Source organism: Orbicella franksi, chromosome 5 (genome assembly GCF_964199315.1).
Source record: "Orbicella franksi chromosome 5, jaOrbFran1.1, whole genome shotgun sequence".
In the NCBI taxonomy this organism is placed as follows: Eukaryota; Metazoa; Cnidaria; class Anthozoa; order Scleractinia; family Merulinidae; genus Orbicella; species Orbicella franksi.
The window spans coordinates 2,951,406-2,978,719 of NC_138149.1; the positions used below are offsets into that span (position 1 = coordinate 2,951,406).

At 38.5% G+C, this 27,314-nt stretch overlaps 3 protein-coding genes across 4 annotated transcripts; 1 reads left to right on the forward strand and 2 right to left on the reverse strand.

Annotated features, from left to right (window-relative positions):
* The first annotated feature begins 569 nt into the window (after positions 1-569).
* On the forward strand, positions 570-7,443 carry LOC145488606 (cyclin-dependent kinase 2-like). Its single transcript, XM_081467494.1, has 7 exons — positions 570-1,881; positions 2,182-2,259; positions 3,717-3,837; positions 4,608-4,880; positions 4,989-5,050; positions 5,627-5,768; positions 6,182-7,443. Exons 1-7 carry the CDS (start codon positions 1,766-1,768, stop codon positions 6,287-6,289), a joined length of 900 nt encoding a protein of 299 aa, XP_081323620.1. The 5' UTR covers positions 570-1,765; the 3' UTR covers positions 6,290-7,443.
* A 103-nt stretch (positions 7,444-7,546) lies between these two features.
* Positions 7,547-18,975, reverse strand: LOC145488603 (bone morphogenetic protein receptor type-2-like). 2 transcript variants are annotated; one of them, XM_081467491.1, is made up of 9 exons: positions 18,031-18,975; positions 17,402-17,489; positions 15,484-15,846; positions 14,823-15,178; positions 14,373-14,547; positions 13,454-13,611; positions 11,023-11,170; positions 10,366-10,502; positions 7,547-9,893 (listed from the first exon to the last, which is right to left on the reverse strand). In XM_081467491.1, the coding sequence occupies exons 2-9, from the start codon at positions 17,463-17,465 to the stop codon at positions 9,597-9,599; spliced, it is 1,698 nt and encodes a 565-aa protein (XP_081323617.1). In that variant the 5' UTR covers positions 17,466-17,489; positions 18,031-18,975; the 3' UTR covers positions 7,547-9,596. The 2 variants fall into 2 exon arrangements, with proteins under 2 accessions (XP_081323617.1, XP_081323618.1); XM_081467492.1 differs by lacking the exon at positions 18,031-18,975 and adding an exon at positions 17,894-18,018.
* A 124-nt stretch (positions 18,976-19,099) lies between these two features.
* On the reverse strand, positions 19,100-27,232 carry LOC145488607 (uncharacterized). Its single transcript, XM_081467495.1, has 4 exons — positions 26,686-27,232; positions 22,779-22,877; positions 21,997-22,230; positions 19,100-21,201 (listed from the first exon to the last, which is right to left on the reverse strand). The coding sequence occupies exons 1-4, from the start codon at positions 26,746-26,748 to the stop codon at positions 19,858-19,860; spliced, it is 1,740 nt and encodes a 579-aa protein (XP_081323621.1). The 5' UTR covers positions 26,749-27,232; the 3' UTR covers positions 19,100-19,857.
* Positions 27,233-27,314: the final 82 nt, after the last annotated feature.

Sequence of the window (27,314 nt, forward strand, 5' to 3'; positions counted from 1 at the left end):
GAGCGACTGGGCAGAGCCTTCTAATTTTGCTGAGGTGAGGTAAAAAAATCAACCTTGTGCCTCACAAGACAGAAAATACTAATCAGCTTGGTTAGTACCATGCATATGCACAGTTTTATTATTGCACACTATTTACAGCAAAACAACTTAACGTAAGATGGTTTACAATGATATAGGAAAAATAAATACAGATAGAAATAAACTAGAAGAAACAATATTTAATTGTGTACAGTGACCAAAGTACCCAATGAGCTTTCGAGTTGGTCACTGTCATGCAGATATAAGTTGGCGTTGGCCGTGTGCTAAGTTAATTTAAATTAATATTTACATTAAGGACGATGTTATTATCATAAAAGAAGAAAGACATACATAAATGCAAGCTTAATGATAAATGCACCATGCAAATGAAAGAGGGGTTTGTGTGTATCCGCATAAAATACTGGACTGGAAGATTAAAAAGAAAGAAATCAGTGTCTGGGCAGAAAGTGAAGTATGCTATATATCTTATTATTTTTATTCATTATTGAAATCTCATGCACACCTTGGCCTGTCCCCAAACTAATTCCAAGTGAACAGCAAGCTAAAAAAATCTGATTGTTACTTTCGATATTACAGAAAATCCACCCACACAGTAGGGTAAAGCTTGAGAAATTTAGTTTGTGCAGTTAAATCAAACTAAACTTTCTGTTTGGGTCAAAACTTTTCTTCTTTGGTCATTTAGGATACTTATGCCAGCTGGGGGAGGGGGGGGGGTACTCTCCTATATGGGCTATGGGCTATTTAGGTATGTGCAGCCCCAAAGGTTATGGCTTCTGAATGGTTTCAGTCTGAGAAGGGTATAGATTGTTTTGGTCTGAAATAGGATATATTTTTCACTCTAGCTTGGCGTTGAGTATTTTGTTTATGAGGAACTATTTTTTCCACATCAACATTCCCAAATTTGTAGCTCTTCTTAAATGTTGCAGCAATTGGAAGCCAATTCTGGTTAGCTGTGGTCATATATTAGAGTCATGTACTAATTGTAGAGGTCTGAAATGGGTTTTCAATTTTTCACTCGGGTCTGAAAAAGGGTATGGAAATCACAGATTTTGGTCTGAAATAGGGTTTTGAAGTTTGGACCACAGCCCCTCCAAAAACTTTGGGGAGTGCCCCCACCCCTTCGGCCATTATGGTAGTCTTCTTCCATTCGACGAAACCTGTCCACAGCAACTGTATCGTAAGATTTCATGGCGCTTGAAAGTTCCTTAGTTTGGTGGACATAAACTTGAGAAAAGTTACCCTCCATATGCCTATGTGGAGACCAAAATGTGCTGTCGCACTGTCTTGGTCCCTGTAGTTTCGCAAGGTACAAGTTAAGGGTGAGGTGTTTCCACTTCTTTTTCTTTCTCACATGATTTGTCAACTGGCGTAAATCTAAATCTAATTTATGACAGATAATTGCTTGAGCAACGGATGAAAACAACCGAAAGTTTGAGAACTTTTTCTGTCCTCCTCGTCCACCATTTTGTTGTGATAGGGGATGATCACTGTCCCAACCAAACGCTGCTTTAGGGCTCAGGGGAACATTTGACCAATCAAATTACTGAAAAGTTCTTGCAGAAGCCAATCAGATTATTGCGCGGGAAACACCAACCAATCACCGGTGCAACGAACAAGCGGGAATTTGTGCACTCTGTTTGCTTGTATGAAAGAAAATATATGAGCGTAAACTTCGACTTTATCACGAGAGGGTTAGAAAAAAGTGCCCAATTTTTCCAGTTGCCTCATGGACGCTTTCCAGAAGCTCGAGAAAATTGGAGAGGGAACATATGGAGTTGTATATAAAGCAAAGGATAAAGGCTCAGGGCGAACGGTTGCGCTGAAAAAGATTCGCTTAGATACGTGAGTGATATTCATAAACTTAATTTGTGACCTTCACTATGGCGTTATTGCTTGGGTATAAAAAAAATTATTTGGACGACCTTATGGCAGCTTCTCTGGGAAATTTAATAAGGAATACACCAAGCAAATTATTTGTCGATTATTAGCAGTGAGGGAAATGAACCAACGCTTCAATAAGACTGTTGAGAACAAACGTAAAAACTGCTAACGCAAGCCACTTTGTTGGGAAACGTATAAACGTAAGACTGAAGCTTATCAGGCCGTAGTTCAGTATCCATTGCGTTACTTTGTATTTTTCAGAGAATCTGATGGCGTACCAAGTACAGCAATAAGGGAAATTTCTTTACTCAAAGAGCTTAATCATCCCAATGTGGTTAGGTAGGTTCGTCTGTTGCTCTCGGCTAGTACGCGAGCTTTGCAGCATGATGGCTTCAACATCATGAACTGGTTCAATTAACGACGACAATAATCGCGTATTTGCGGCAAATTCCTCTCGTTCTTACTTTCTCCGACTAAAGGTTGCGACCTAAACGATGTTAAGAAAAGCTCATGCCTCAGAGAGACGAACAAAGAAATATTGGGGGCTCTGAAGGAATTTTGGTTTTGCACAGGATTTGAATAAAACCTCATACGAACCGAACGAATTGAGTGATTTCTAATGACTGCAAAAAAAATGCCCATAGGTTGTATTTTTATGACTTTTAACATACTCCTGGCAAGCAACCAAATTCCTTACACCAAAGTATTAGAATCACAGCTACATCATAACAAATTTAAAAATTATTTATAGCGAAGCTGCTTGAGCTTAATTTGATTAGCGAGGTGTTCATTTCAATGTTTTCCCAACATTTTAACTGCTTCTCATCGCCACGTCATACAGCTACTCGATGCTCTTGTATTTATGCTTCAACTATATATTTTTCGGAAATTCTAAAGCCAGTGTTCTTCATATTCGAACTGAAACGCTGGTGGTCTCGAAGGTATTGCATGTATAACCATTATATCGAGTTTGAGGCTCACAATGCTCTCGCCTTAGCCTTCAGAGTAGTGTTCGTTCCGCAACTGCAGTCGCCATTACATTTTGACCTTGCGTAATGGAAAGAAAACGATTTTACATCTTAGAGTATATTCTGAGTTTCGGCATAGCCTAGCACGACAAAATCATTGTTCAAATTTACGTTGCCACCAATTGTCCACGTGTTGACGGAAATGACAATAGTGGCATTGCTGGCACTCGGAGTGTTTAATAGCTTATTAAAAGCCAATGCTTGGTTAGCTAACTTTATAATGACTGGACACTGTATTAACCCTAAGAATGGAAAATTTGCCGATATCAAAATGGTTAGGTGAATTTGATAGACCACGATATCTATAATGGTTCTGTGGCAGACTAAATATTAACCAGTTTTCAGACCACATGTAAAAAAAAAATAATGTGGTTTGAAAAACTTTCAAGCTAAAATCATTTCGACCACAGGTATTCAGGTAGACAAAGCCTGGTGGAACCTTTGAAATTTTTACTTAGCTCTCTTGAAATAGATCAGAGACATTACATCTCAATTGAAAATTTCCCCAAATTTTGCCAGAAACCATGCAGGATTTTCTAAATATTTTAAAGTTGAAAGAGAAAGTTATTGAAAGTTACCGAGAAGAAGCCTCCAGTTTTTTGAGAACCAGGTACATTTTGGTTGATTGTGGACAGAGTTGTACCCTGATAAAACACTCTCATTTTTCCAGTTCTTTTGTCTCACAGTGATAGACTGTTAGTCTTGCTGGCGGTTGCCAAGGCCTCTGAAGATCTCTGGGTTAACTGGTATTTTTATTTGACTTCACAGATTGCTAGATGTGGTTCCTAGTGATAAAAAGCTGTTCCTTGTATTTGAGTACCTAGATAAAGACCTTAAAAAGTATATGGACTCGGCACCTGCTGGTGGAATTTCTTTGTCACTAGTTAAGGTAATTTTAATTAATATTTCATTTAAATTTCTCTCCCTAAGAAAGTCACCTAAGTGACAAGACTCTGTTAAGGGGTTGTGCATTTTTCAATCAGATTTCAAACTCCATCATGTAGAAGTTTAGGAACATTGTACATGTCTGAATTTCAAAACGTTGTAGTCCCTCGTGATGTTGTTGGCCTCCATGTTGCTGTTTCAATGCCATGTCGCTTGATGAAATCTATGCCAACAGGTTCAGAGTAATTGCTTTACAGATCTATAAGTCTGCTCTTGGACCAAAGTGGCATACAGTGTAGGAGATTATGTGGACCCATTTCTGTTACATAGAGCAACTAACAGCATTGTTACCCCCACCACCCCTCCCCACCCCACCCCTCATGGGCTGCCCGGAACAATTTGCCACTGAGGTTTGCTAACAGTTTGCCAGTACAAGACCCCACCCCCACCCCCTGCCTCCACTCCCCCCCCCAAGAGAGGACACCATGTTAACCAATTTTCTTGCCCTAGAACTCAACACAATAGATCACTCAGTGCTTGACACAACATTAACCCAATTTGGAGCCTAACATGCCAAACTATTTGGCCACTTGGTCTCTCACTTTAGATACTTAGCTTCAATGCAAATAACATAATCACCAGTTAAACACCCAAAACATTCTTCCCTTGTAATGTTGTTTCTGTAGTTAACTCTACCCTAGGAAAGCACATAGCATTCTCTATTACCACTAGCATCACCAATATTGATATTTGTATTCTTTTCTTCATCTACAGAGCTACCTGTACCAGTTGTTAAGTGGCATAGCCTTTTGCCACTCCCATAGAATTTTACACAGAGATCTTAAGCCACAAAATCTCCTTATAGACTCTCATGGGTCCATAAAACTGGCAGATTTTGGTTTAGCTAGGGCTTTTGGGGTTCCAGTAAGATCATACACCCATGAAGTTGTAACTTTATGGTACAGAGCACCAGAAATTCTCTTGGGTTGTCGTTATTATTCAACACCTGTAGATGTATGGAGTATTGGTTGCATATTTGCAGAAATGGTCAGTAGATGCTTTTTGTATAGTTACTGTACGTTTCTCACTTGTCGTTTTTACCATAGTGCTTTGCTTAGTATCTATCACTTGCAATCTTTTATTTGCTTTTCCTAGATAACAAGAAGAGCCCTTTTCCCAGGGGATTCTGAAATTGACCAGCTATTTAGAATTTTTAGGTAAGGAATGTACAGTATGCAAGGCTGCTGTAATGTAAGGTATAGTTAAATGTCTTCACTGCATTGCTCCAGAAGTAACCAGTATCCCCCATAGAGGAATTCTGGTTGGAATGCAATGCCACCCTCCTGGAAATTCCAGTTTAGCTTCATTTGATAATTTGTTTAGACAGTTTAAGCCTTTGAAATTACTTTCCCTGGCAGGAATTGTAATAGCCATTTTTGAGGTGGGGATATGGTTATTTCCAGGAGCCACACAATGTATGTGTGTATAATATGTCTATAGTCCTTGAAGCAGGCATGTAGCTATGGGCATTCTTTGTGAAATACCAGTCCACAGAAACCACAGGTTGCCTCCCAACAGTTTGTCAGGTTATCCAAAAGTAATTCTTATATTGTAGTCATCAGAGAAATGCTTTTCACTCAAGAACATGTAACAAAACAACTAGACAGGAACCTGGCTCCTTTGTAGGTTTATGTCCTCTTCATAATCTACACAGCATGCCTAGAGCTTCACCCCCTAGTTTCAACAAGACTAAGTGCTTGGAAGCATTATGGTGCATTTTGTTTTATTCACAGAACATTAGGGACTCCAGATGAAAGGTTATGGCCTGGAGTAGCCGAACTTCCTGATTATAAAAGTTCCTTTCCAAAGTGGCCGGTACAAAATCTTCTTCAAGTTATACCCGCCCTTAGTCAACCAGGCGCTGACTTATTACAGGTACTTATTACAGTCTGTTTTCCACACCTAGTCAAAGGTTTACCTTGAGAGATGCACAGTTAACAAATAAAGAAGTAGATTATAAAAAGTTAGTATCTTGGTTGCTCTCTACCAAAATGCTCTTTGGAAACTAACTTTTTAAAAAAAAGAAAAGAAAAAAAGCCTGCTCAGTGATGTTCTAGTGGTTTAGGAAGCACATTACTGTTAGTATAAAGATTGGCTCTCATTGCCTTAGGCCATTTAATCTGGTGTAACAGTAATCATCTTGGACATACTAATGAAACTGGTGGCTGATCTGCAGCCTCAGCTTCCATTAGCGTCCAATGTCTCCAATAAGCACATCGGTGCTAAAAATAAAGTTCTTATAAGTTATTAATACTGTACATGCTATTTTGTTTACTCTTCTTGTACAGCAAATGCTTGTTTATGAACCAACTAGTCGAATATCCGCAAGAAATGCCCTTAGCCATCAGTTCTTTGACAGTGATGTCAGAAGAAGCATACCCAAGTTTACAGTTTAGTATATCTAAGAGAACAATTTTAATTGTTTAACTATTACAGCACTGTTTTCCCAGGCTTCAAGAAAAATATGGTGTTAAAAACACTTAGAAATAAACCTTTGGTCCTGTGGACAAATTATGCCATTCCAGAAAAGTACATAAGAGCAGTAATGCTTTCACTCCAACACACAGCATGATTTTCATATGAAATATTTCATAAATAACAAACATTCCGGTATGAAAAAATAATACAAGGTCCTTTTAAAATCGTATTATGTATATTCACATGCCTTTCTCACTGTGACATCAGTTTAAATAATTGCAAGAAAGGTGATCGAAGTCCATTGGGCAACCTTAATGTCTTGAGTGATTTATTTTTATGCCACTTTGGACAGCTTATCTGTCAGATTTACTAATTTTGTAAAATTCAGAAGTAGCCTTGATATATAAATGTAAATAGTTGTACTTGAGTGTTTCATTGTATTGTAGATACATGTAATTCTTATGGAAAATATCGAAAACTTTTTGATTACTTAATTTAATTAAAGTATTCTTGACAACAAGTGTGACAAATGCAACAAATAACAACAGAAATTAAATATTACAAACTTTGGAAGTAATTTAATTGTTGTCCCTTTTTGTCTGCACTAATGCCAGAGTGACCTGAAAAACTGAGCATCCTTCACTTGGAGTGCATGACGAGCAAATAGAAGTTTTCTACATAGGACAGTAACAGCACCCAGCTTATCGCAGTTTCCGCAGCATTATTTGTGAATGGAGTATTGAGCTACTCCCCCAAAGGTTACCCCTTCATGCATTTTGTCAGATTGTCTGATAGTTTGCCGTTACCCATTTGTACTCCTGTGTTGATAAAGGCATTGCGAGTCTCTTGCGTTGAACACTAGACCTTGAATCAAACTCTATTTTTCCCAGTGTCCCTTCTGCTGGCCATGCTTTGAAATATGGAGACGAATGGGTGTGGCTTATCGTGTTATTTTTTTGCAACACTTGTAGTGTTGAAAAAAATCTGGATACTTATTCATTCGGAGGAATTTTTAAAAACACTGGGTACTTGCTACAACATGATATAAATATGCACCATCATCTCGAAGATCATGGGTTGTTTAGGGCCTCCATTGAAAAACTACAAAGATCATCTCCAAATAACTTTCTGTTTTTAAAAGCCTTCACTTTACGGCAACAGTATAAAAACTGGTAAGCAGGCAAGTCTCTGATGCAAAAATAATTATATTAATTGCAAATTACACAACACATAACTACTAAAAAACTTGTTTTACTTCTTGTATAACACTTGATGCTGAAAGTGTTCTTCTTCTATTAACATTAAAAATAACACACCAAGAGTTCCAAATAAGTAATGTTATAAGTAATACCTCTCTCATGTGTTTGAGTTCTAAACTTTATTTGGAAAATTTTGGCTACCATTCTGAAGAAAACAATCTTTCATTAGGTTTCTACATTAGCCTGCTTTCATATAACAGCTATTGCTTTTAATTATACTCAGCGAACACACAACATCAAAATAATAACTTGTACAGAGAGACTGTACAATTTGAGCCTTTGGTGCCTTACATTCATTCAACAAGATGTGCGGCCCATTATCTCCTTCCCTGCATGTAGATTAAACATTTGAAGACCAGACAAGGTTGATTTTACAGGTATCAAAGTGTCTACTGTTTTCCATCAGTCAAATTTGAGAGAGCACTTTTCTGTACCAGCTGAGTTGATGTGCTTTTTGTCATACCAGATATTTTCTTGTGCATGCGTATAAATAAATGCGATTTTAATTTAACTACCGGCAATAATGACTGCTTCTGCCAAGAATACATGGGAGGAAAAAGTGACATTTTCAAAAGACACTTCTCTGGTAGTTCAGCCAAATTAATTTCCTTACACAAAATAACTCTTCTTTCTAGTTTTTTTTTTTTTTTTTTTTGCTACATCTCAACAACTTTTAACTTTTTGATCTACAAATTAATACATATTTACAAATCTTTCTGGTTGTTTTTCCTAAATGAAGGCTTTGATATTTCTGAGTATCTACAATACTATTACAATTTCCCCAGTTTTCATTTTATTTCCTAGCCTTATTCAATTAAGCTCAAGCTTTTTTTAACTTGTTCACCTAGTACAGGCAAAATTTAATCTTCATTTAAGTGTTAATATAAAAATTATGATTTCAGCCCATCAACAGTTTCTTAAGGTTAATAAGTTTAACTATTATATGGCCAGGTAGTCTTGTGGTAGATCCGAGCATTTTGATTGGTTCTAAGATGTGTAATTCTTGTTTTCAAAAGTTAGCAAGAATGGCCCAAGTGCCATATAATAACCTGAACTGGGGAAATATTGGTGCTTGGTCCATACTGCCAAGACCAACCCTTGTGCTCGGTTATAACCAGGTTAATACTTTAAAAAATACTTGTTCACTTAGAAGTGATAAAAATTTAATTAATGTATGCTTCAACTTGAAACATTTTATAAAAATGACTAGGATAACCCTGGGGAAAAGAATTTGTGGTTGCTAATTTTCACAAGAATGAATAAAGTACTGTTCAAAATAGCTTCACTTCCCAGTCAGTGTGCTGGGAAACCTGGCAAGATTAGTTTGACTATTGAGCCTACATCATCACAATTTGCTGATGATCACTGGTACTATGGGCTCAGTTTTTCAATTTACCAAGTACATCAAACTAAAAAAACACTTCACATTTGCCCACCAACAATGCAAAGCACTTGCCTTTACAAAACTCCATTAATTTTATAATTGCAGCAATATTAACATTGCAGGTAAAGACAGAGGCTTACCCTAACTGCTTATGATCTATCAGGTCCAGTCAAGATTAAAGAATTGACTCTCACCGAGCATCAGTCATCTTTGCAACAGCTTAAACTTATTCAGTAATGTTTTTTTTTAATATAATTATTATTATTGCGGTAATTATTATTGCTGTTGCAGTACTGAATGTCCACTACACCACAGAAAGTCCCTTCAATTTCTATTTTATACACTAGAACTAGACATCTTTTCAGTCCTGATCCAAGAAACAGCTCTACCAACCAATCAGTGAACTGCCTAACCTTTCCAGCCAGACTTCTAAGTGTAAATAAACACTCAAGCTACAGTCAGTGTTAATTGTAGAAGAACCACAGGATCATAACCAAGAAATTGAACTGCCCAGCACTGGTATTTTGATGAACAATAACAATGCCTATAGAAACCAAGTTGTTACAGGACAAGCTAGCAATATCCAGTTTGTTCATGGATAGACTTTGATAAATCAGTACTTTCTCCAATCTCTGGTGACAGTTATACAGTTGTCATAGTAAGGCCTTGACTAGATGAACGCTCAGCCCAGGGATTTGCTTCTACAATGGGCGGGGCACTTAACACAGGACTACAAATGCCTGACAGACTCTGTGAATGAGACATGGGATAATTCTGAAGAATTGTTTGCACAGGGTTAACTGTTGGAATGGTGGCTAGGCCATCAGGATAGTCCTTCAACAGCTCAGAGAAACGTTCTTTGACACAAAGTGCAGAGAGGCGTGCATCACCATCTTGGTCCCAGCAATCTTCTATCGTCTCCCTCAATGTTCTTAGTCCCTTGGAAAAGCAAAAGAAATGATTATAATTTCATAATGGCTAGTAAGGTCTAGAGCTAAAAATGTTAGCTGCATTGTTCTGTAACAGCAATTTTCCCTGTACATGTAGCTCTTAAGTTGGTCAAAAAAAATTCTGAAGGTGTATATTTTAGGTCAACTTGAACATCTCACCCGGTCTTAACTGAGCGGAATCTAATGTTTACAATTAAGACTTGGGTTACACTGTTAAAAAAACCCTCTTCAAGCCACAAGGACTGAAACAGGGGTTCCAAAATGACACCAAATAGAGTGGAACCACTTTTTAAGCAAGCACCCTGTTAACATGGTTATGTTAACAGGGTGCTTGTATTGGAGGTTCTTCAATAAGGATACTGACTGACTGTTGACACCAGAAGAAAATGCAGGATTCTGAAACACCAGCAACAGTTACTCACATTTCTGTTTACTTTAAGAAAACAATAAAAAGCACTTACAGGATGGTTGTGTTTCCACACATCAGGAAAACCTGGCCTCCTCTTCTGTCCAGCAACGAACTCTTGCATAGCTTCATTGGTGATCGATTCTCCCAGCTCAGTTTCAAATGGTGGTTTGTAACCTGGTACAGGCTCTCCTGATGGAAAAGAACACCAATCAGTCAGACCTTCACAGTACAATCCTGATAGCATTTGAATACCATTACCACTTAGTAACAACTATGTATAAAGAAAATCCTTTGTGACAGCTAAGAGTCAACTTGGATTTTCAGCTTGGCTAAAGGATTTTATCCACCACTTTCCTGATGGCCACAATCCATTTTAAACCTTTCATTTGTAGATGAAATAAGGCCATGCCCAGGGAGAATGCCCTTTAGATATTAATACATGCCAATAGCTACAACTTGCCTACAGGGTGTTCTCCCTTGCTTACATTATTATCTTACAAACTTGTCAATTTTGCCGATTTTATAAAGTTGTTATGTTTCTAAAGATGATTTTAGCAACATGTTGTACTCGTATACATGTAAGCTCCCCCTTACAAGAAAATTGGCAGCTCCACCAAAAAGCACATTCTGAACAAAAGGCACTTTTGCTGAATTTTACTGTTCATAGTTAACAAAATTCTCTAGCACTATGTTAGTATTGCACACTTACGTCCATATATGTCAGCACACCTCATTGCTATTTCCCACAACACCACTGACATGGCATAAACATCAATTTCTTTCAATGATGCCTCACACTCTCGTAAATTCACAGCTCCGTCCAGGACTTCAGGTGCCATGTAACGCAAGGTTCCAACCTGTAAGTGAACTCTACTTAGAACAAAAGCTTTATTCAAAAATAATAATAATAATAATAATAATAATAATAATAATAATAATAATAATAATAATAAGGTGCTGGAGATGTAGAAAGAAGAGAAAAAGCAAACAAGGGGTGTTTCTTGGCTTCCCTAGGCAACTTGTTGTTGCCCGGAGCCAATGACAAAACCAGCTTCAATATCATCAATAGCTGTGCGAATCTTTAATAATAATAATAATAATAATAATAATAATAATTATAAAAAGAAGTGTTTATTGTGACAAAAACTAGAGCTAAGCTTTACAAAATGCTATAATATTTACCTAATTTGATGTCTGTTAAACCTGTAAAACATGTTTCCATATCTAATCATGATATGGTTACTACAACTAATACTGAAAGTGAAGAATGATCATCGCAGTTAATTTTCCAATTTAAGCAACTGGAAAGAAGAAGCCTGAAAAAAATCAGGGCTTCAACGGGATTCGAACCCGTGACCTCCGCGATACCGGTGCGATGCTCTACCAACTGAGCTATGAAGCCACACATTGGGAGCGAGGTCAATTAATTGAGTTCGTATCTTCCCGTGAGGAGTGAAATGATGTAAAGTTTATATGAAATATTTCATATTTGAACTGCGGTTATAGATGAAAGTGAAGAATGATCATCGCAGTTAATTTTCCAATTTAAGCAACTGGAAACGGGTTCGAATCCCGGGTTCGAATCCCGTTGAAGCCCTGATTTTTTTCAGGCTTCTTCTTTCCAGTTGCTTAAATTGGAAAATTAACTGCGATGATCATTCTTCACTTTCATCTATAACCGCAGTTCAAATATGAAATATTTCATATAAACTTTACATCATTTCACTCCTCACGGGAAGATACGAACTCAATTAATTGACCTCGCTCCCAATGTGTGGCTTCATAGCTCAGTTGGTAGAGCATCGCACCGGTATCGCGGAGGTCATGGGTTCGAATCCCGTTGAAACCCTGATTTTTTTCAGGCTTCTTCTTTCCAGTTGCTTAAATTGGAAAATTAACTGCGATGATCATTCTTCACTTTCATCTATAACCGCAGTTCAAATATGAAATATTTCATATAAACTTTACATCACAACTAATACTACTATCATCATCATAACATCATCATCATCATCATCATCATCATCATCATCATCATCATCATCATCATCATCATCATCATCATCATCATCATAATAATAATAATAAAAGTCACTGAAAAACTAATGAAAGTCACTGAAAAACTATCCAAATATAAGGACTTGGAAATCGAAACAAGCCAAATGTGGGGCATGAGAATGGAAACAATACCAGTTATCGTTGGAGCACTTGGAGGTATCAAAAAGGGACTAGAAACTTATCTTGGAAGAATTCCTGGCCAATTAAGCATCAGTGAACTACAAAAGATAACCTTGCTAGGTACAGCACACATTTTGAGGAGGGTGCTATCAAGCTAAAAACTGGCTATCCCCTGGTGCCCCAGGACCATGGTTTGGTCTCGGCCCTAAGGACTATAAGCAAACATTACGTGAGGACAATAATAATAATGATAATGATAATGATAATGAAAATGATAGTGATAGTGATAGTGATAGTGATAGTGTTGATGATGATGATGATAATAATAATAATAATAATAATAATAATAATAATGTGTGCTGGTAATTAAGTTCTAAATTAAAGTAATTTTTTCTTCATGCTAACATAAATACCAGAAGGCAGAGTGTAGAGAGGGGAGTTACAGAGAAGGATGTCCCTAAAGAAAAATTTAGTGAGACATATAATGGCATTTAACTTTGACAAAAGCGTTTAGAAAATATCCCTATGATTATACGTGTGCTGATTGGTTTAAAATCGTGTTTCTATAACTTGATAGAAACACAGAACCAGCATGAGCTGTTGACGTAATTATGGCGTAAACAAAGGGAATTTACATTTTGATGATCAAAGTACATGTAAACAAGTTGTTTTCTTTTTGATGCAGTATTTTCTAAAAGAAATAGAAAACATATTCTCTGTGTTTCTATTGAGTTATAAAAACACTCGTGGAAGTTTAGTAGAACTTGAAAAAGCTGTGGAAACACTCACCTGTCTGCTCATGTTCCCACAGCATTTCTTGTTCTCCCAAACTTCTACTCGTGTTTCTATCACTTGATAGAAACCCAGTAGGTAGATGTTTTCTATTTCTTAATTAAAGAACCCTACTCTTGATTCTGGATCTTTCCTGAAGCCATAGCATTAGAACAAGTATTCAATCCTACCTCAGTGATGATGTCATCAGTGGATTTTGTCGATCCAATTTCTGGCATTTTCATAGCAAAGCCGAAGTCTGACAGTACACAAGTCACATTTGGGCTGACCAACACATTCCTGCTGCTTAGATCACGGTGAACAAAGCAAGGCTTTCCCTCATTATCATCTGCCAAAAGCAATTAGAGACAATCTGAAATTAATTTCGCTGAATTGCATTTTCAAAGTATTACAGCACAAAAAAAAAAAAAAAAAACCGTCCGCTGTGAAGCAGAAATCTCTTTTCTCTTGATCCTCTGGTGTGCTTTAACCATCAATGATTCACAGGGCTGCCTTAATTAATCAGCAAAGTTTTACAAGAGCCATTATTATTATTACACAGGGTTTGTAGTCTTTTAAGCTTTTAAAATTCCCTGACTTTCCATGATCTTTCTGAGTTTTCCATGACAAACATTAAGCAGCTGTTCTCACAGTAGTATCAAAACAATAATTTATTTCAGGTATTTTCCAGCATTATAATGCATAAAATGCGTGATTGTGTTTTTTTTTTTGCTTTTTTTTTCTTTTTCGACTTTTTTATCTCTTTGCATTTTTTTTATTCTCAGAAAGCATATTGCTTTTCCATGACTTTCTGTGACCCTCACTTAAATTCCATGACTTTCCAGGTCTGGAAATTGAAATAATAAATTCCATGACTTTCCAGGTTTTCCAACAGCCGTATAAACCCTGCTATAAAGTAAATACTTAATTGAGCTAGGTTGTTCATCTGTATTGGGAATATTGGTCACCTTCCTTTCCCACAAGTTTGTGGACCTCACCTGCACCTTGATCAATAAACTTTCAAAAAAGCAATTCATCAACCAATATTTCCCCATTACAAACCTTATGTTCAATAATATAATAATGACATAAAGCCTCTTTAGAGCTTACCATCATTATGTAAGTAAGCCAGCCCAGCTGCCAGGGAATGACTAAGAGTGCACATCTCTTGCCATGTGACTGTACTGCTCTTAAGAAATTGCATAAGTGATCCTTTGCTGTGGTATTCCGTCACCAACAAATATTCTGGTCCATAAGTATTCTCTCTTTGTGATGCGAAAAAGAACTACAAGAAAATAACACTGCAGTGAAATGACAAATCACTTAATGCCTCCCCTCGAATCGCATATTTGAGGGGAGATGCTTAATTTAAGTTTTGGCCGATAGGAGGGGCACTCATTCAAAGGAGCGCTTATTTGAGGGGAGGCACTAATTCAAGGATTTACGGTATATAAGCATTTCTGTCAAAGATGCCTTAAAAAACATGCTTCTTTGCAAACTTCTGGAAACTTTTGATACTGATCATTTTAAGTATATTAAGAGATCTTCCTGTTATCTCACCTTTAATATACTTGGATGTGACAAATGTCTTTCATATACATCTCGTTCAGTTTCCCACGTGCCCCTGTGCTCCGGCGGAAATACTTTGACAGCAACAACCTCACCTTTAAAGAAACATCGCCACACCGAGCCATAACGGCCTTGGCCTACCATCTCCTCAAAGTGCAACCCACTAAGATCAAGTGGTAGCTCTAGAGGTTCTCTCTCCTCAGCTCCTGTAGCAGTATACTTAGCAGTGTGACATTTTACTTTGTACATGTAGACAACAACTGCTGTCATTATTATGGCCAGGACAACAAACATCACACAAGCAATCACAACCGTGACAGTCATGTCTGATTGTTGACTGGTGGACTCTGTAAAAGAAAATGACCATTTCTAAATTCCAGAAATTTTGTTTATTAATAAAGTATAAAATCTCCAAGCAGTTCTAAATGGTGCCTCCCAAGAGCCTTAAAGATTGGCACAAGTATAAGCTGCCTATGCGCAACATTAATAAAATTTAAAGGTATTGGGGGTTTGAACCCATAATTAACAAATCATTCCAAGATACTTCAAAGATCTTTGTAGACCACTGAATATAACAACTCTCGCATGAGATTGAAATGAGTGCGTAAACTGACATGCAATTTATCATTCTGAGCTAATTATATCAACTTACCCCCTGCAGTTGAGGCTGGTGCAACAGTAGACTCACGCTCCACATAGTACACTGGGGTAAAGTTCGTGTTACACATGTCCATCTTGCAGCAACAGAAGCCAGACACATTTTTGCTTTTGAAGGCATCATAGTTTGGATTTTGAATGCAATCATCTTGACAACGTCTAGAAGGATTATGCGCAGAGACCTTAAAGCATCCTTTCTTAAGAACTATCTGGACGGTTTCATTTCTTTCATTCACCTCATCTCTCCAAAGAACAAAACAGCTATCATCACTATTTTTGCATTTCTCAGTCCCGTTCAAAATTCCTCTATCTGTGTGGTAAGAATCACACACCAAATTTATCTCTTCTTGACAAGAACCTGGCAAAAGAGAAACATGAAGAGTTTCCTACAGACAATCATTTATATTTCAGATTTTACAGAATTTTAAACAAATCTTCTTATGGCCTTGGATCCAATAACTTATTGTTATTGGTGACAAGTGGTTCCAGAAAATCTCCATATCTCCACTAAGGATGGTTATTTGGTTTGTACCCCCCTCCCCCCTGGAATTTCCAGTTTAGCTTTATACTTTCCCTTTAAATATTTGGCTGTTTATACTGCTCCCCTTACCTCAGAATTTCTAGTGACCATCCTTGGTGTGGGTAAGGATATTTTCTAGACCCACACAATGCAGGGGTTTCATTAAGGACCGGGAACCAGGCTGTGAGGATGATTTTTCTTTTTCATGATTTGTGGACGGCATTATTTTTCTCTCTCTTTAGTTACCATGATTTTCAAAATAATTTTCTGTGATATGAGATATAAATGTTCATTTTGTCGCACACCCATATTTTGATTACATTTTCTATTTTTTTCCACACCTGTCAAAGTGTAATAAACATAAGGCATAACTGTGAAAGGTAATCCATTAGATCATTCTGCATTTCTCTTCAGTGGAACACGGTTTTCCTTTTACCTCATGTGGTAAAAAAGAGGTGGAGAAATGACAACGCTGTTGAACAATGTCGTTCTTTACACATAAAAATTCAATAACTCATTAACTTTGCGAGTTCAATTGGAAATGTGTTACCTAAAATATTTAATACCTTATTACATGAAATTTTCACGAAACATTCATTTCGTGATTTTGAGGTGTACATATTTTGTGACACTTAAATTCTGGAAGTTTGCAAAAATTTTGAATCACTTTAACTTCATGCTTTTGGGTAACACACAATTTATTTCCTTGGCAATATTACCTATACTTTAACATGTCCTTGAATTTAGTAAACAGACTTTATCAAAGTTACAGTAACGTCAAAATTAACAAAAATGCAACGGCAAGACTACAACAGTAACATAATGCGAGTCACTTAATTTTTGCATCATGTTATGTTCTCAACACCTATTATTTGTGTCACTTTAATTTTGCCATTTTTTTTTTGAAAAGCAAAATTCATGAAATTAATGTGTTGTGAAATTTCATGTAATAAGATATTTCATTTTCCTTAAATTGTGAAAGGATCCCTTTTTCCACTTTGTGAAACGAGACATCCCCCTTTACCACCCTGTTGTGGTGCTCTCTTGCTCGAGATCAAGTTCCCAAAACATACATATATTTTTTTATAACCAAATAGCAGGTATATTTTTTTATATATATACTCAAGAAACAAAAACCAGTTCCTAATTGTCCAGAAGGCATGATCAATTTGGTTTCTGGTCTGGGAAAGGTGCTTACACTACATATATTGTTTAATGATAAATACTACCAAGACCACAGGCTCTCAGGTGTCATAGCCTGTTGCAAAGGGAATTATATGCATGCCCTTAAGCCAATAATACATCACTGATTTCGTTGCATATGTTTCCCCTCTAAAATAGCCCTGCAATAGAGACAATGTCATTAAGCTTATTAATTCTCACTGACATTTACCTTCCCTCACGCTTATCAGTGTGGTTGTAGACAGCAGAACCACTAGGAAGTAGTAACCCCTCATATCCACAAAGGAAGTTATACTGATCTGCAATAATTTAATAACGGTACGTTATAATAATATTAAACTTAGGCGTCCGACACACATGCACAAAGTATTTCAACTTGTACATTTTTTTTTTTAGGTTAGGGAAACACCTTCAAAGGCAATTGATAGACAGTCGTGCGAACAATAAAAAATGGTTATTGTGAAACTCAAGCGAAGGCAGTGGACAGTGCAGGAAACATGGAGATTCTTTTAGATATTGGTTATGTCTAAAACAGGTCATCATTCCTGTCCGTTCACTTGTCAACATACACACAAAGCGTACACAGGGAAGAGCTTGTAAACTTTGCGTTAGCCTTACAAAACGTTCCAATATATTCCGGTGGAAGCACAATTCAAAAAGATTCTTTAGCTCAGCTTTCCAAAAGCACGAAAGAAGCACTTACTGCTATAGACCAAGGTAGAAATCACAGGTATGAAGTTTAAGAAGCTGTAGTCTTCATGTCGCCACGAAACCACACAGCACAATGGACGATTACTAGCAGAAAAATCAAGGTTTCGGCAAATGTTGAAAAACTCTCACCTTTCCTTTATCACCCGTTGTTCGTTTGGCATCGAGAATCGCGACGAAAAGGTCTGAACTGATAAATATTTCCTTGGAATCGCCGCTCCTGTGTGAAGCATGACACAACCATTACAGACATTCGGCAACAAATGTCTCTCTTGTGTGGATTGAATATCACCAATAGCCAATCAGCGGCCAAGAAACGGTGGATGTCAATCAAAAGAATTCATCTCCTGTCGCTGCTGTCGAAATTCGACCCTCTATTATGCCGCCATTGCTGTTCCATTATGTCTAGGTCTGTCTATGCGCTATCGAAAAGATCCTTGCAGCTGTTTGGCGTTTACAACCTTCAGACAATTTGCTCTGTTCACCAAACGTCACAGACATACAGAAATTTTGTCAGTAGACAATATTTCGATCTGAATACGGTGTAATTTCGGCCAAAAAAGACCGACAAGGTAGAAGTTATTTTATTTACGTGAAATTCAGGCCGACTCACCGACGATCCAAAGTTATTTAAAAGATTATGTTTTTATTCCATGGCTCCTTTAAGTCTGGATCAATTCAAAGTCAACATTGTCGAAACTGCATTTAAAAACAAACATTGCCATGGAATCTATTATTAGTTCAATTAGTTGCGTGCGGTGCAGAAAAAAGGACTTTCAAAACCCAAATAAAGCAGGCCTTTGTCAGTTACCATGTGCTAGCGATATTAAAATTTCAAGTAAGCGTATACAGTTTCGCATGGAAACCTCATAAATGTGACTAATATTAATGCCATCTGAAGTCATGCCGCGTCTTATGCAATTAAATGTTGAGCAAGAAGAGACTGCACTGTGAAATAAATAGCGTATCAAAATGGAAGAATTTAGCCAGCGAGCAGGCTCAACGGCGAAAAGCGAAGCGATCAGGCGGGAAGGAGTCTGGTGAAGAGTGCTCCAACTCACAGCCCTCCAGGTGAAAAACATCGATTAACCAAGCCACACAATAGCTGCAGAAATTCTCGCGCGCTCACTGGCTAACTTTCTTCGCCAATAAGCGGGCAGACACATGAATTTATAATTATTTATGCGATGTTGACGCGACGAGCAAGAGTGGACAATTTGACAATTTGTTATTGTAAAAAAACAAATTGGCGTCAGTTTTTCATGCGTCTGTCCTGTTAAGGAGGTATGGTACCCTAAAATATGGCGATGTTCATGAAAAATTCAATTTCTTGGAAATACAAGAAATGCACGGGGGTGCACGGGGGTAACATATGAAATGCATGGGGGTGCTCGTCTGAAATTTTGAAGAGAACCCGTTAAGAGGTACCAAGATCCTGCTTTGTGGGCGTGGCTTGAAATTTTTTCACCCTTACTAGGTACCAATTCTAAAACAACGCATTATCTCCTCTCACATTTTTTCAGCTCAGTACACTAAAAGGTATCGCAAAAGCTCCTGCTGTGGACCGTTTGATGCTGAACACCCTAAGAAGTAACAAAGCTGCCTTTTTAACCCCTAGAAGGTACGACGAGCCCCCCTGTTCTTTTTATATGGAGTATCCCCCCGGAGATAATTGGCCACGGTTAAGGGGGCAACACGGAGAAGGATATTTTAGACCTTTCGTTCTGAACGGAGAACTAGAAAGGAGTTCCTCTGAAGGAAGTTCAACAATTTACGAACGGATCTATGTTACTTTCCAATTTGACTTTCATCCAGATAATCCGAAAATTTTTTGGTCAGGAAAAGTATTTTATTTCTCTCGTGCTGTTAAACGGCAAAATTTTCAGAAAAGCTTACAAATCCTTACTCCCTAAAGAAAGGAAATTGACAAATGGCAAATTCAGAGGGTCGCCAATGGCATCAGAGCTCATTTTCTGATTCGACATGCGAGGACGGTTTCACAGTATTCGACCTCGAAGTATACGTGGTGTTTGATCGAGACGAAATGTCCTCTCCATTTCTACTGCTCTCAGCACCTGACGAGGTGGAAGCCACGACATTTTTTAACTCTTCTGGATTGATAAAATAAATTAGTTCGTCTTCTTGTGAGTAAAAATCATCCATGTCTAGTTCGCCAAAAATTGCTTCTCGCCCGCCTGGCGAAACCTCTTTTAGTTTCTTCTTCTTTAAACTGTTTTGATCTTCCTCTTTCTCCGTTACTTTTTCGCTGCCAGGGAGGCCAGGAAAATACGAGAAAGAATGCATACCGTTCACTTTTCGAGATAAAAATGAGTAGCTGAAGGGCAGAGACCTGAATCTGGCTACTGTTAGGGCCCTGTCGTAAGCCACTTTATGTTGCTTCATGCATTGATGGTTCGCTTCCATGCCGAGATAGTCATGGTGTGTTTCTCGAGATTTTGAAGCTAGCTTAGCCCTAAGCTCGGCTGTTTTGAGTAATTTAGGAAGTTTATTGTAGTATTCCTGTGTTTTCTGTTTGAGTGAATGTTTGCAGTATTTGTTTCTGTGTAACTTCTTCTCATCTCTTTGCGACTGTAAATACTCTTCCCCAAGCCCAGACGGCAATCCTTGGCTATTCTCGTCACCAGGCTGTTTTGCATCTGAATCGTCTTCAGAAGTAAAATCACTGCTATATTCGTCAGTTCCTTGTAGAAGAGACAACAAATCAGTGCTGGACAACCCTTTACGTGAACCTTTTGAATGTCTCTTTTTGGATTTCTCTGAACCAGGCCTTCTTTCGCTCGCGGTCTGATGCTCTCCATCCGGGATTTCGTCTCCAGAATCAAAACTCAAGTCGATATCGTTTGGATCCAGTCCCTCGATCAATCGTCCCTTCTGCCTTCGCTTTGTGCGCGCGAGAGACTTGGCGTCAATGGCGTCGGTGTCTGATTCCGTCACATGATCACTAAACACTACTTTTCGCCGCCCTTTATTGCTGTCGGTAGTCTGATAACCTTCAGTTGTTCTTTTGCCTTCTTCTTGAGCGTGTTTTCCTTCGTCTTCCCCAAAGTCGTAAGTGTAATCTTTATATTTGCTATCGAAACTCAGCTGTTTGATGTCTTTGGAAGTTTTGTTAACGAATTTCTGGAACTCATGGAGATCGTCCGTGTCGCCATCTGTGTTAGAGAAGTCAAAGTTCAGAGGGCTGTCCCCTGCATCTGCTCTCATCTTCATCAATACACGATCATTGTACACTCGTTCGCTCATTAGATAGTAACTTTCTCGCCGCTTGGGAGCCCATTGTACCTGTAAATAAAACGGTGTCAAAATCAAAAAAAAGTTTGTGCAATAACGTTCCTTAATATAATGATGTTTGATACTGACTTAAAATTTACAAGTTGTGCCTGAAGGATTCCGGGTGCCTTTCTTTCACTATCTTCAATAGGCCATCTTCGTATTCTCGGCATTGGGCTGGAACTAGCTTTACAACGGAGGCTAATGCGCGGAGTCTTTTCAAATGCAAATGACATCAATCTCTTTTTCATGATATTCCCCGCACGAGCCTCCATTGCAAGCTAGTTCCAGTCCAATACCGAGAATACAAATGAGGCATATTTAAACTTTTGACGGAAGAAATTTGTTCATGTGGTGTGAGTCGAGAGAGTGGACGCCGAAAATACTGGGAACGTCGTGATTTTTCCAGCGGAAAGCGCGGGAAAACATCGAGCTCGTCGAAATAGAGAAAAACGCAAAATGAATAAGATACGGGCGATTAGCGCGGGAAATGTCGCATGTTGCACTATCACCACGTACAAGTAATCCCAGTTATCGAGTTCGGTGAATGTACTGACCAGAGTAAACTCATCTTAAGTTTTGGAAGGTCATGTTTGACAGAGCCAGTTATCGAATTAGCACAGTCCGGTCTTCAACATTTGAATGGAAAATTACGACCACCCCTTCCCTCACCACCATTTCAGTGATAGAAAAAATGGCGCGTTTTGGGTTAAGCGCCGGTTCATCATTGATTTGAGGGGAGGAGTGGTTTTATTTCTTATTTCATTCTGATCAAGATTATAGCAATAACTAGACTTTATAAAATACCAAAACTGGAAGTTTGTGCGCGCCTCGTTCCCGTGCCCCGAACAGCAAGGCTGCGCATCTCCTCTGATGATGACGTAGCTCGTTCAGATCATATCGAGGCCGAGGTCTTCTTTGTGGGGAGACTGGTGACTTCTTTAGTGGTGTTAAGACCTTTTGCGCCGAGGCCTTTTTCTTCTGCTCGGCCAAAAGGTCAGCACAACGCCGGCGTTCAAGTTCCAAAGCAGCTTCAACTTTCTGGTGAGTGACAGAAATATTGTCAGAAAATGTTTGAGGACATGCTTGATCATTGCAGTTATATACACAACTTAGACAGTTGTGAAATTAAAGCCTGAGAAAAATCTAGGTTCGAACGGGGTGGTCATAAAATGTCAGACAGGGAAGATAAAAAATTGTAAGAACTTCACGCGTAATTGTGTAAAAAAAATTTACTATGATCTTTGTGGACTCGACCGAGGCGACAAAACTTTTGATTTTCGACTTAGTACTTTTCACAAACTGTATACTTTTTCGGAGTTAAATTTTTAATCTTTTCACTAAATACCTCAGCCAGAGTAGCGATACACACAACTTGACTTTATGTATATAAGTCGTATACTTCAAAGATAATTGGAAAATTCCCCGGCCGTATTCCGACTTTCAAATGTTGTAGTTTGAAACTAATTTTTCCAGGTTCTAGCAGCGTTCTTCAACAATTAAAACTTTAATGAAGTTTAAGAAGACCTGGTGAGTGAATAATTCACTAGTTTATAGGAAAATCAAACTGTCATTTAAAAACTCCTCACCTTTCTGTAGTGCTCGCCATAAATCATTTGAGCGTATTTAGCATCTAAAGTGGAAGACAGGTTGCCCAGTATGTGATGGCCAGTGCTGAAATGTCGACCCTGAAATAATGTCCAAGTCTTATTAGTAATCATCTTCTTTAGAATGACTTAACCCCTAGCTTTATAGTGTGTTTGCTGTCTAACCCTATGCGTATTTGACTTACAGTGAAAAAATTAAGCATTGAGGCAAACGAGAAAGGACGACATAGCAATTTTTCTTGAGGTGTGGATCCTTTAATGTCCCCTGCTAACCATGTAACAGTGAAGATGCAGGAGACGGGGCCTACAATTTATAGCCCTTATCCGAGAAGACTTGAACGTCTAAACATTTGCAGATATAATTACAAAAAAGGCAGCATATTCTTCTCAATTATTTTAAGACCCTGAGTGTTAGTCCGGTCTGGGGCTCGAACCCTCGAACTCCCGCACAGCAGTCTGGCGCTTTACCAACTGAGCTAACCAGACGGCGGTTAAAGAAGTTGAAGAAGTAAGATTGTAGGTGCCCACATTCTTTTTGTTTGCGTTTTAAACAAGCAACTATAGTAAAGCAACTGAGTAACTTTCAATGTTGCAAGTATAGGTTGCAAGTGAACTTCTGTTCATGGAATACGTTTTTCAATATAGTTTCATTGATTTCCAGTCCAAACATATTCTAAGCCTACTTGAGATTTCCAAAATATTTTGTCTTTACGAATCCTTCACCGCACGATCAAAGAAAGCGGCTTTATCAGTAACTGAAAGGCAAGATGTGACAAGAAGAATTCCAAAGTAAGCAATGATCAGCTAGAGCTGTTCATTGTTGCGTTTTAAGGAAATGTTTCGTAAACAAGTCTCGGCGTTCATCAACATACGCTACATCCTCATGTATTCCTTAACTCTGGAAAGGCAAATTCTTTATACGTAAGTTCGCTCCGTGTGGGAGGCGCGGTGGCGTCATGGTTAGTGCGCTCGTCTCCGGATCGAGCGGTCCGGGTTCGAGCCCTGGTTGGGGACATTGTGTTGTGTTCTTGGGCAAGACACTTTACTCTCACAGTGCCTCTCTCCATCCAGGTGTATAAATGGGTACAGGCGAACTTAATGCTGGGGGTAACCCTGCGATGGACTAGCATCCCAACCAGGGGGGAGTAGAAATACTCCTAGTCGCTTCATGCTACAGAAACCGGGATAAGCTCCGGCCTGATGGGCCACTTGGCTCGCATGCAGACTTTACCTTTACCTAAGTTCGCTCCGTCTTTCGTTCACACGTATATTTGCTTGAACGTTCTTTGGAGCGATGTTTACGTGTGAACGATAGCTAAACTCGTGTGGACGAAAGACCTCATATGTGTTTACAGATGTGAGATTATGTAAATATATGTGTGGACACAGCCAGTAGTTCAAGACGGACGTCAATTTTGTCAAATTTTTACATTTAAAATTTTATCACTGGACTTGCGTGAAAACAACAGGAGAAACAAAAAGTGAAATTAAAAAGGAGACAAGTTGTAAGGGCCAGGTCAAACGCCGTACTTCACATGAGCCGAACCCAGTTCAACCAATTAGGCTCATGTGAAGTTCGGCGTTGGATCGGCTGAGGCGTTCTTCACGAAGAACGAAGACCGACTTTGGGTTAATGCAAACGCCGATCTTCACATGAGTCGAACCAAACGTCTAAAGGCACCATTTTGACTTTACCTTTAAAACCACTGACCCACAAGACCGCTTTTGGTATTTGTCTGGTGTAACAGTTCGGTTCGACTGAATTAAGTTCGACGTTTGACTCAAACAGGCGTTCTTTTAATTATTTGAGTCGACCCAAACTGTAATTAGGTTCGGCTCATGTGAAGTACGGCGTTTGACCCGGGCGTTAGAGTAAAATCAAACCTATACAATAAAAGGCACTTTGCTACGCGCCACACGCGCAAAAACCACTGATAACTCAATTATAACGTGCTTATTATAAAAGTTCAGTGTGAAAGGAACGTCTGAAATCTCCACATGTCGGCGATTCTTACTGATTTGACATCCAAAGATGACTCACCTTTGGTAACTTTTGTTCAGAATTTACCGTTTTGTAGCTTGTTAATTTTTTTCATAGACATTATCCGCTACAGCGCTATCACACAAATCCTTGTAGTAAAACGTAAACTTTGAAAAGCAAACAGAAGTGAACAAAGCGCCGTCATCAAATGAAAGCCAAACTGTTCGGAAATTGGTCCCAAGAGATTGTTTCACAGAAAGTTCAGAGCAATGATAAGAAATTGCAATTGAACAGTCAAAGAAAACCTCCCGCGAGATTAGTCCTTTGCAAAAAAAAGATGATTGAACTGAGTTTGAAATTTGCGTGTTGTGATGAGAATTCAAGAAGCAGAAGTTATATGAAGCGCCCCACACAACTTAACTTTTATTCTGGTCCTTGATAATGCCGTCATAAAATCATGATAATTCTATAAGAAAAAATTATTCGATTAGAGGTCTCGAACTATCCATCCAGCAGACTGTGCCTAGATCTTTTACAGTGCTGGTTGACGTGGTTCAAGTATTACTTTTTCCTCGTATAAACTGAAAATCAATAGATATTCAACTCCTTCGCTCTAGCTCAGGTTTGCAATGCTAGAATTTCAGCAATGTAACTACAGCAAAACCATATTCATAAAACCTGAACTATAATTGGGCGATTTTAGCAAGGCTTTCACAATGTCTGATTATAACCACGTACGGTATCTTCAAGCAGCGTCCCACTACGTCGGAGAAATTTGAAAACGCAGCTTTAATTCTACGGTTTGGCATACTGTCCACATGAAAATGGAGCTTTTCGAAAACGCTCTTCAAACCGGAGGAATTTGAAAACGCCGGCTTTTCGTTTTCTTGTGGACGGAAAACATTTTGAAAACGGAGCTTTTCGAAAACGATGTACTCACGATAATCACGTGAATTCCCTAACAGAGTTTTCCTCGAACACAAGTCCAAAAGACCGGAGATTGTTGCGTTTTTAAATTTCTCCGGCTTAATGTGTGGACCGAAAACATTTGATGCTTTTTCAGGGTGAATATTCTGTTTTCAAATTCCTCCAGCGTAGTCTGGGCGGTTGCCTAGTCTTTGAAGTCTTTTCTGACTGATAGATGATTAATTAACGAAGTTATTTCTTATTCTATTACTTTCTGCTTCCATCGTTTTAGCGCTAAATCCAACTGGTGCAGGTCAACTCCAACTGTGGGCTTCAGCGACGGGGTCCGTCCCGAATAGAGATGCAGAAATTTATTTACAACTGCCAAGACCTATCACTAATATTCGCTTTAGAGAAGTCCGCTTTTATTTTAGTGTTAATGAGTCTTGCCGATATGTTGACTGATATAAAGGATCAAAATTCTTAATTGCTCTATCACAAGTTCTGACGGACTGGTTAACTTTCTACTACTCGCTTGGAATACAAAGATCACTCTCAAATCTTTTGGCTTGACTCCATAGCGGTGAGTGCTTTAAGTCGAAACTATCAAAAGAATTCAAAAGAATTCAAACTGCAAAACAGAAATAAAACAAACGATTCAAATGATGGTTCTTGCCCTGATAATATGTTTGCTTTGAAAGTTAGTCAACAAAGATTACTTGCTAAGTGGAAGCAGTTGATTTATAGAGTTCTTTGTTGACTTTTCAGTGCTTGGAAGAACATCACGACCGCCGAATAATTGAAAATAGGAACGTGAAATTTTGCCCTTTTTAACGGAGAAATATCACACAAGCGCTTTCCGGCCTTCTCTTAGAAATGTTCTTCAACAGCAAAAGTAGCTTCGTCATGAACCAGAAAGGTTCTGCTAAAAATCTCAAGTTAGTACTTGGTTGTCAAGCGGTCAAGCTACGGTACACAAAGAACAAGTATTTATCAACTTACCGGCTGTGCCTTTGGAACAGGCACGATGTCTTCCAAAGAAACTCCATCCAGCTTCCACAACATTATTTGTGCCTTCGTCTGGAAGATTCCAGGAACAAACAGCTAATATACCTCCAAGATCGGGTAGTAATGTTGTGTTTTAAGTCACGTCCATTATCTTCTCATTCTGTTTCTGTAATCATTATACTTCTCGAGTACATTTCATTTATTCGCGTGGATTAAGTAATCACGCGGCAAGATAGATAGGAGGGTGTGATTGGTCCTTACAGCGCTTTGATACCAGGCCTCTTGGCTTGTGCAAGAGATGAGATCATGGAGAGAGTCTGAAGTCAAGAAATGATCTTCGCAGTTGTGTTTTCTTTTAAAAACTGTTGTCTGTCGGCCATCGGATAGAGCCCAAGGTTTGTATTCACAACAGGTCTGATCCCATGTAGTGTTCGTTGCTTCGCAACTCAGTCTGTAAAGTTTCTCAGCGTTAACCCTGTCGATTCTCTGAATTCTTGTCCAATCCATTACATTAATTGATTAAAGTCGGGTGAAAGAATTTTAAAATGATAGATGAGTTCTATTCTTTTCCCAAAACACAGGTATTCCTTTTTTATTAGAAACCCCCTACTTATTTAAATGGC

Coding starts and splice junctions, on each gene's coding strand:
- LOC145488607 (XM_081467495.1), bottom strand. CDS start 26,748: ATGTTGTGGAAGCTGGATGGAGTTTCTTTGGAAGACATCGTGCCTGTT. Junction 22,878..26,685: donor CTGTTCCAAAGGCACAGCCG/GTAAGTTGATAA, acceptor ACATTATTTCAG/GGTCGACATTTCAGCACTGG. Junction 22,231..22,778: donor ATGGCGAGCACTACAGAAAG/GTGAGGAGTTTT, acceptor GTCACTCACCAG/AAAGTTGAAGCTGCTTTGGA.
- LOC145488603 (XM_081467491.1), bottom strand. CDS start 17,465: ATGAGGGGTTACTACTTCCTAGTGGTTCTGCTGTCTACAACCACACTG. Junction 11,171..13,453: donor CTGATGACATCATCACTGAG/GTAGGATTGAAT, acceptor GTTCACTTACAG/GTTGGAACCTTGCGTTACAT. Junction 10,503..11,022: donor GTGTGCTGACATATATGGAC/GTAAGTGTGCAA, acceptor CTTTTCCATCAG/GAGAGCCTGTACCAGGTTAC.
- LOC145488606 (XM_081467494.1), top strand. CDS start 1,766: ATGGACGCTTTCCAGAAGCTCGAGAAAATTGGAGAGGGAACATATGGA. Junction 4,881..4,988: donor GTTGCATATTTGCAGAAATG/GTCAGTAGATGC, acceptor TGCTTTTCCTAG/ATAACAAGAAGAGCCCTTTT. Junction 5,051..5,626: donor CAGCTATTTAGAATTTTTAG/GTAAGGAATGTA, acceptor TTTTATTCACAG/AACATTAGGGACTCCAGATG.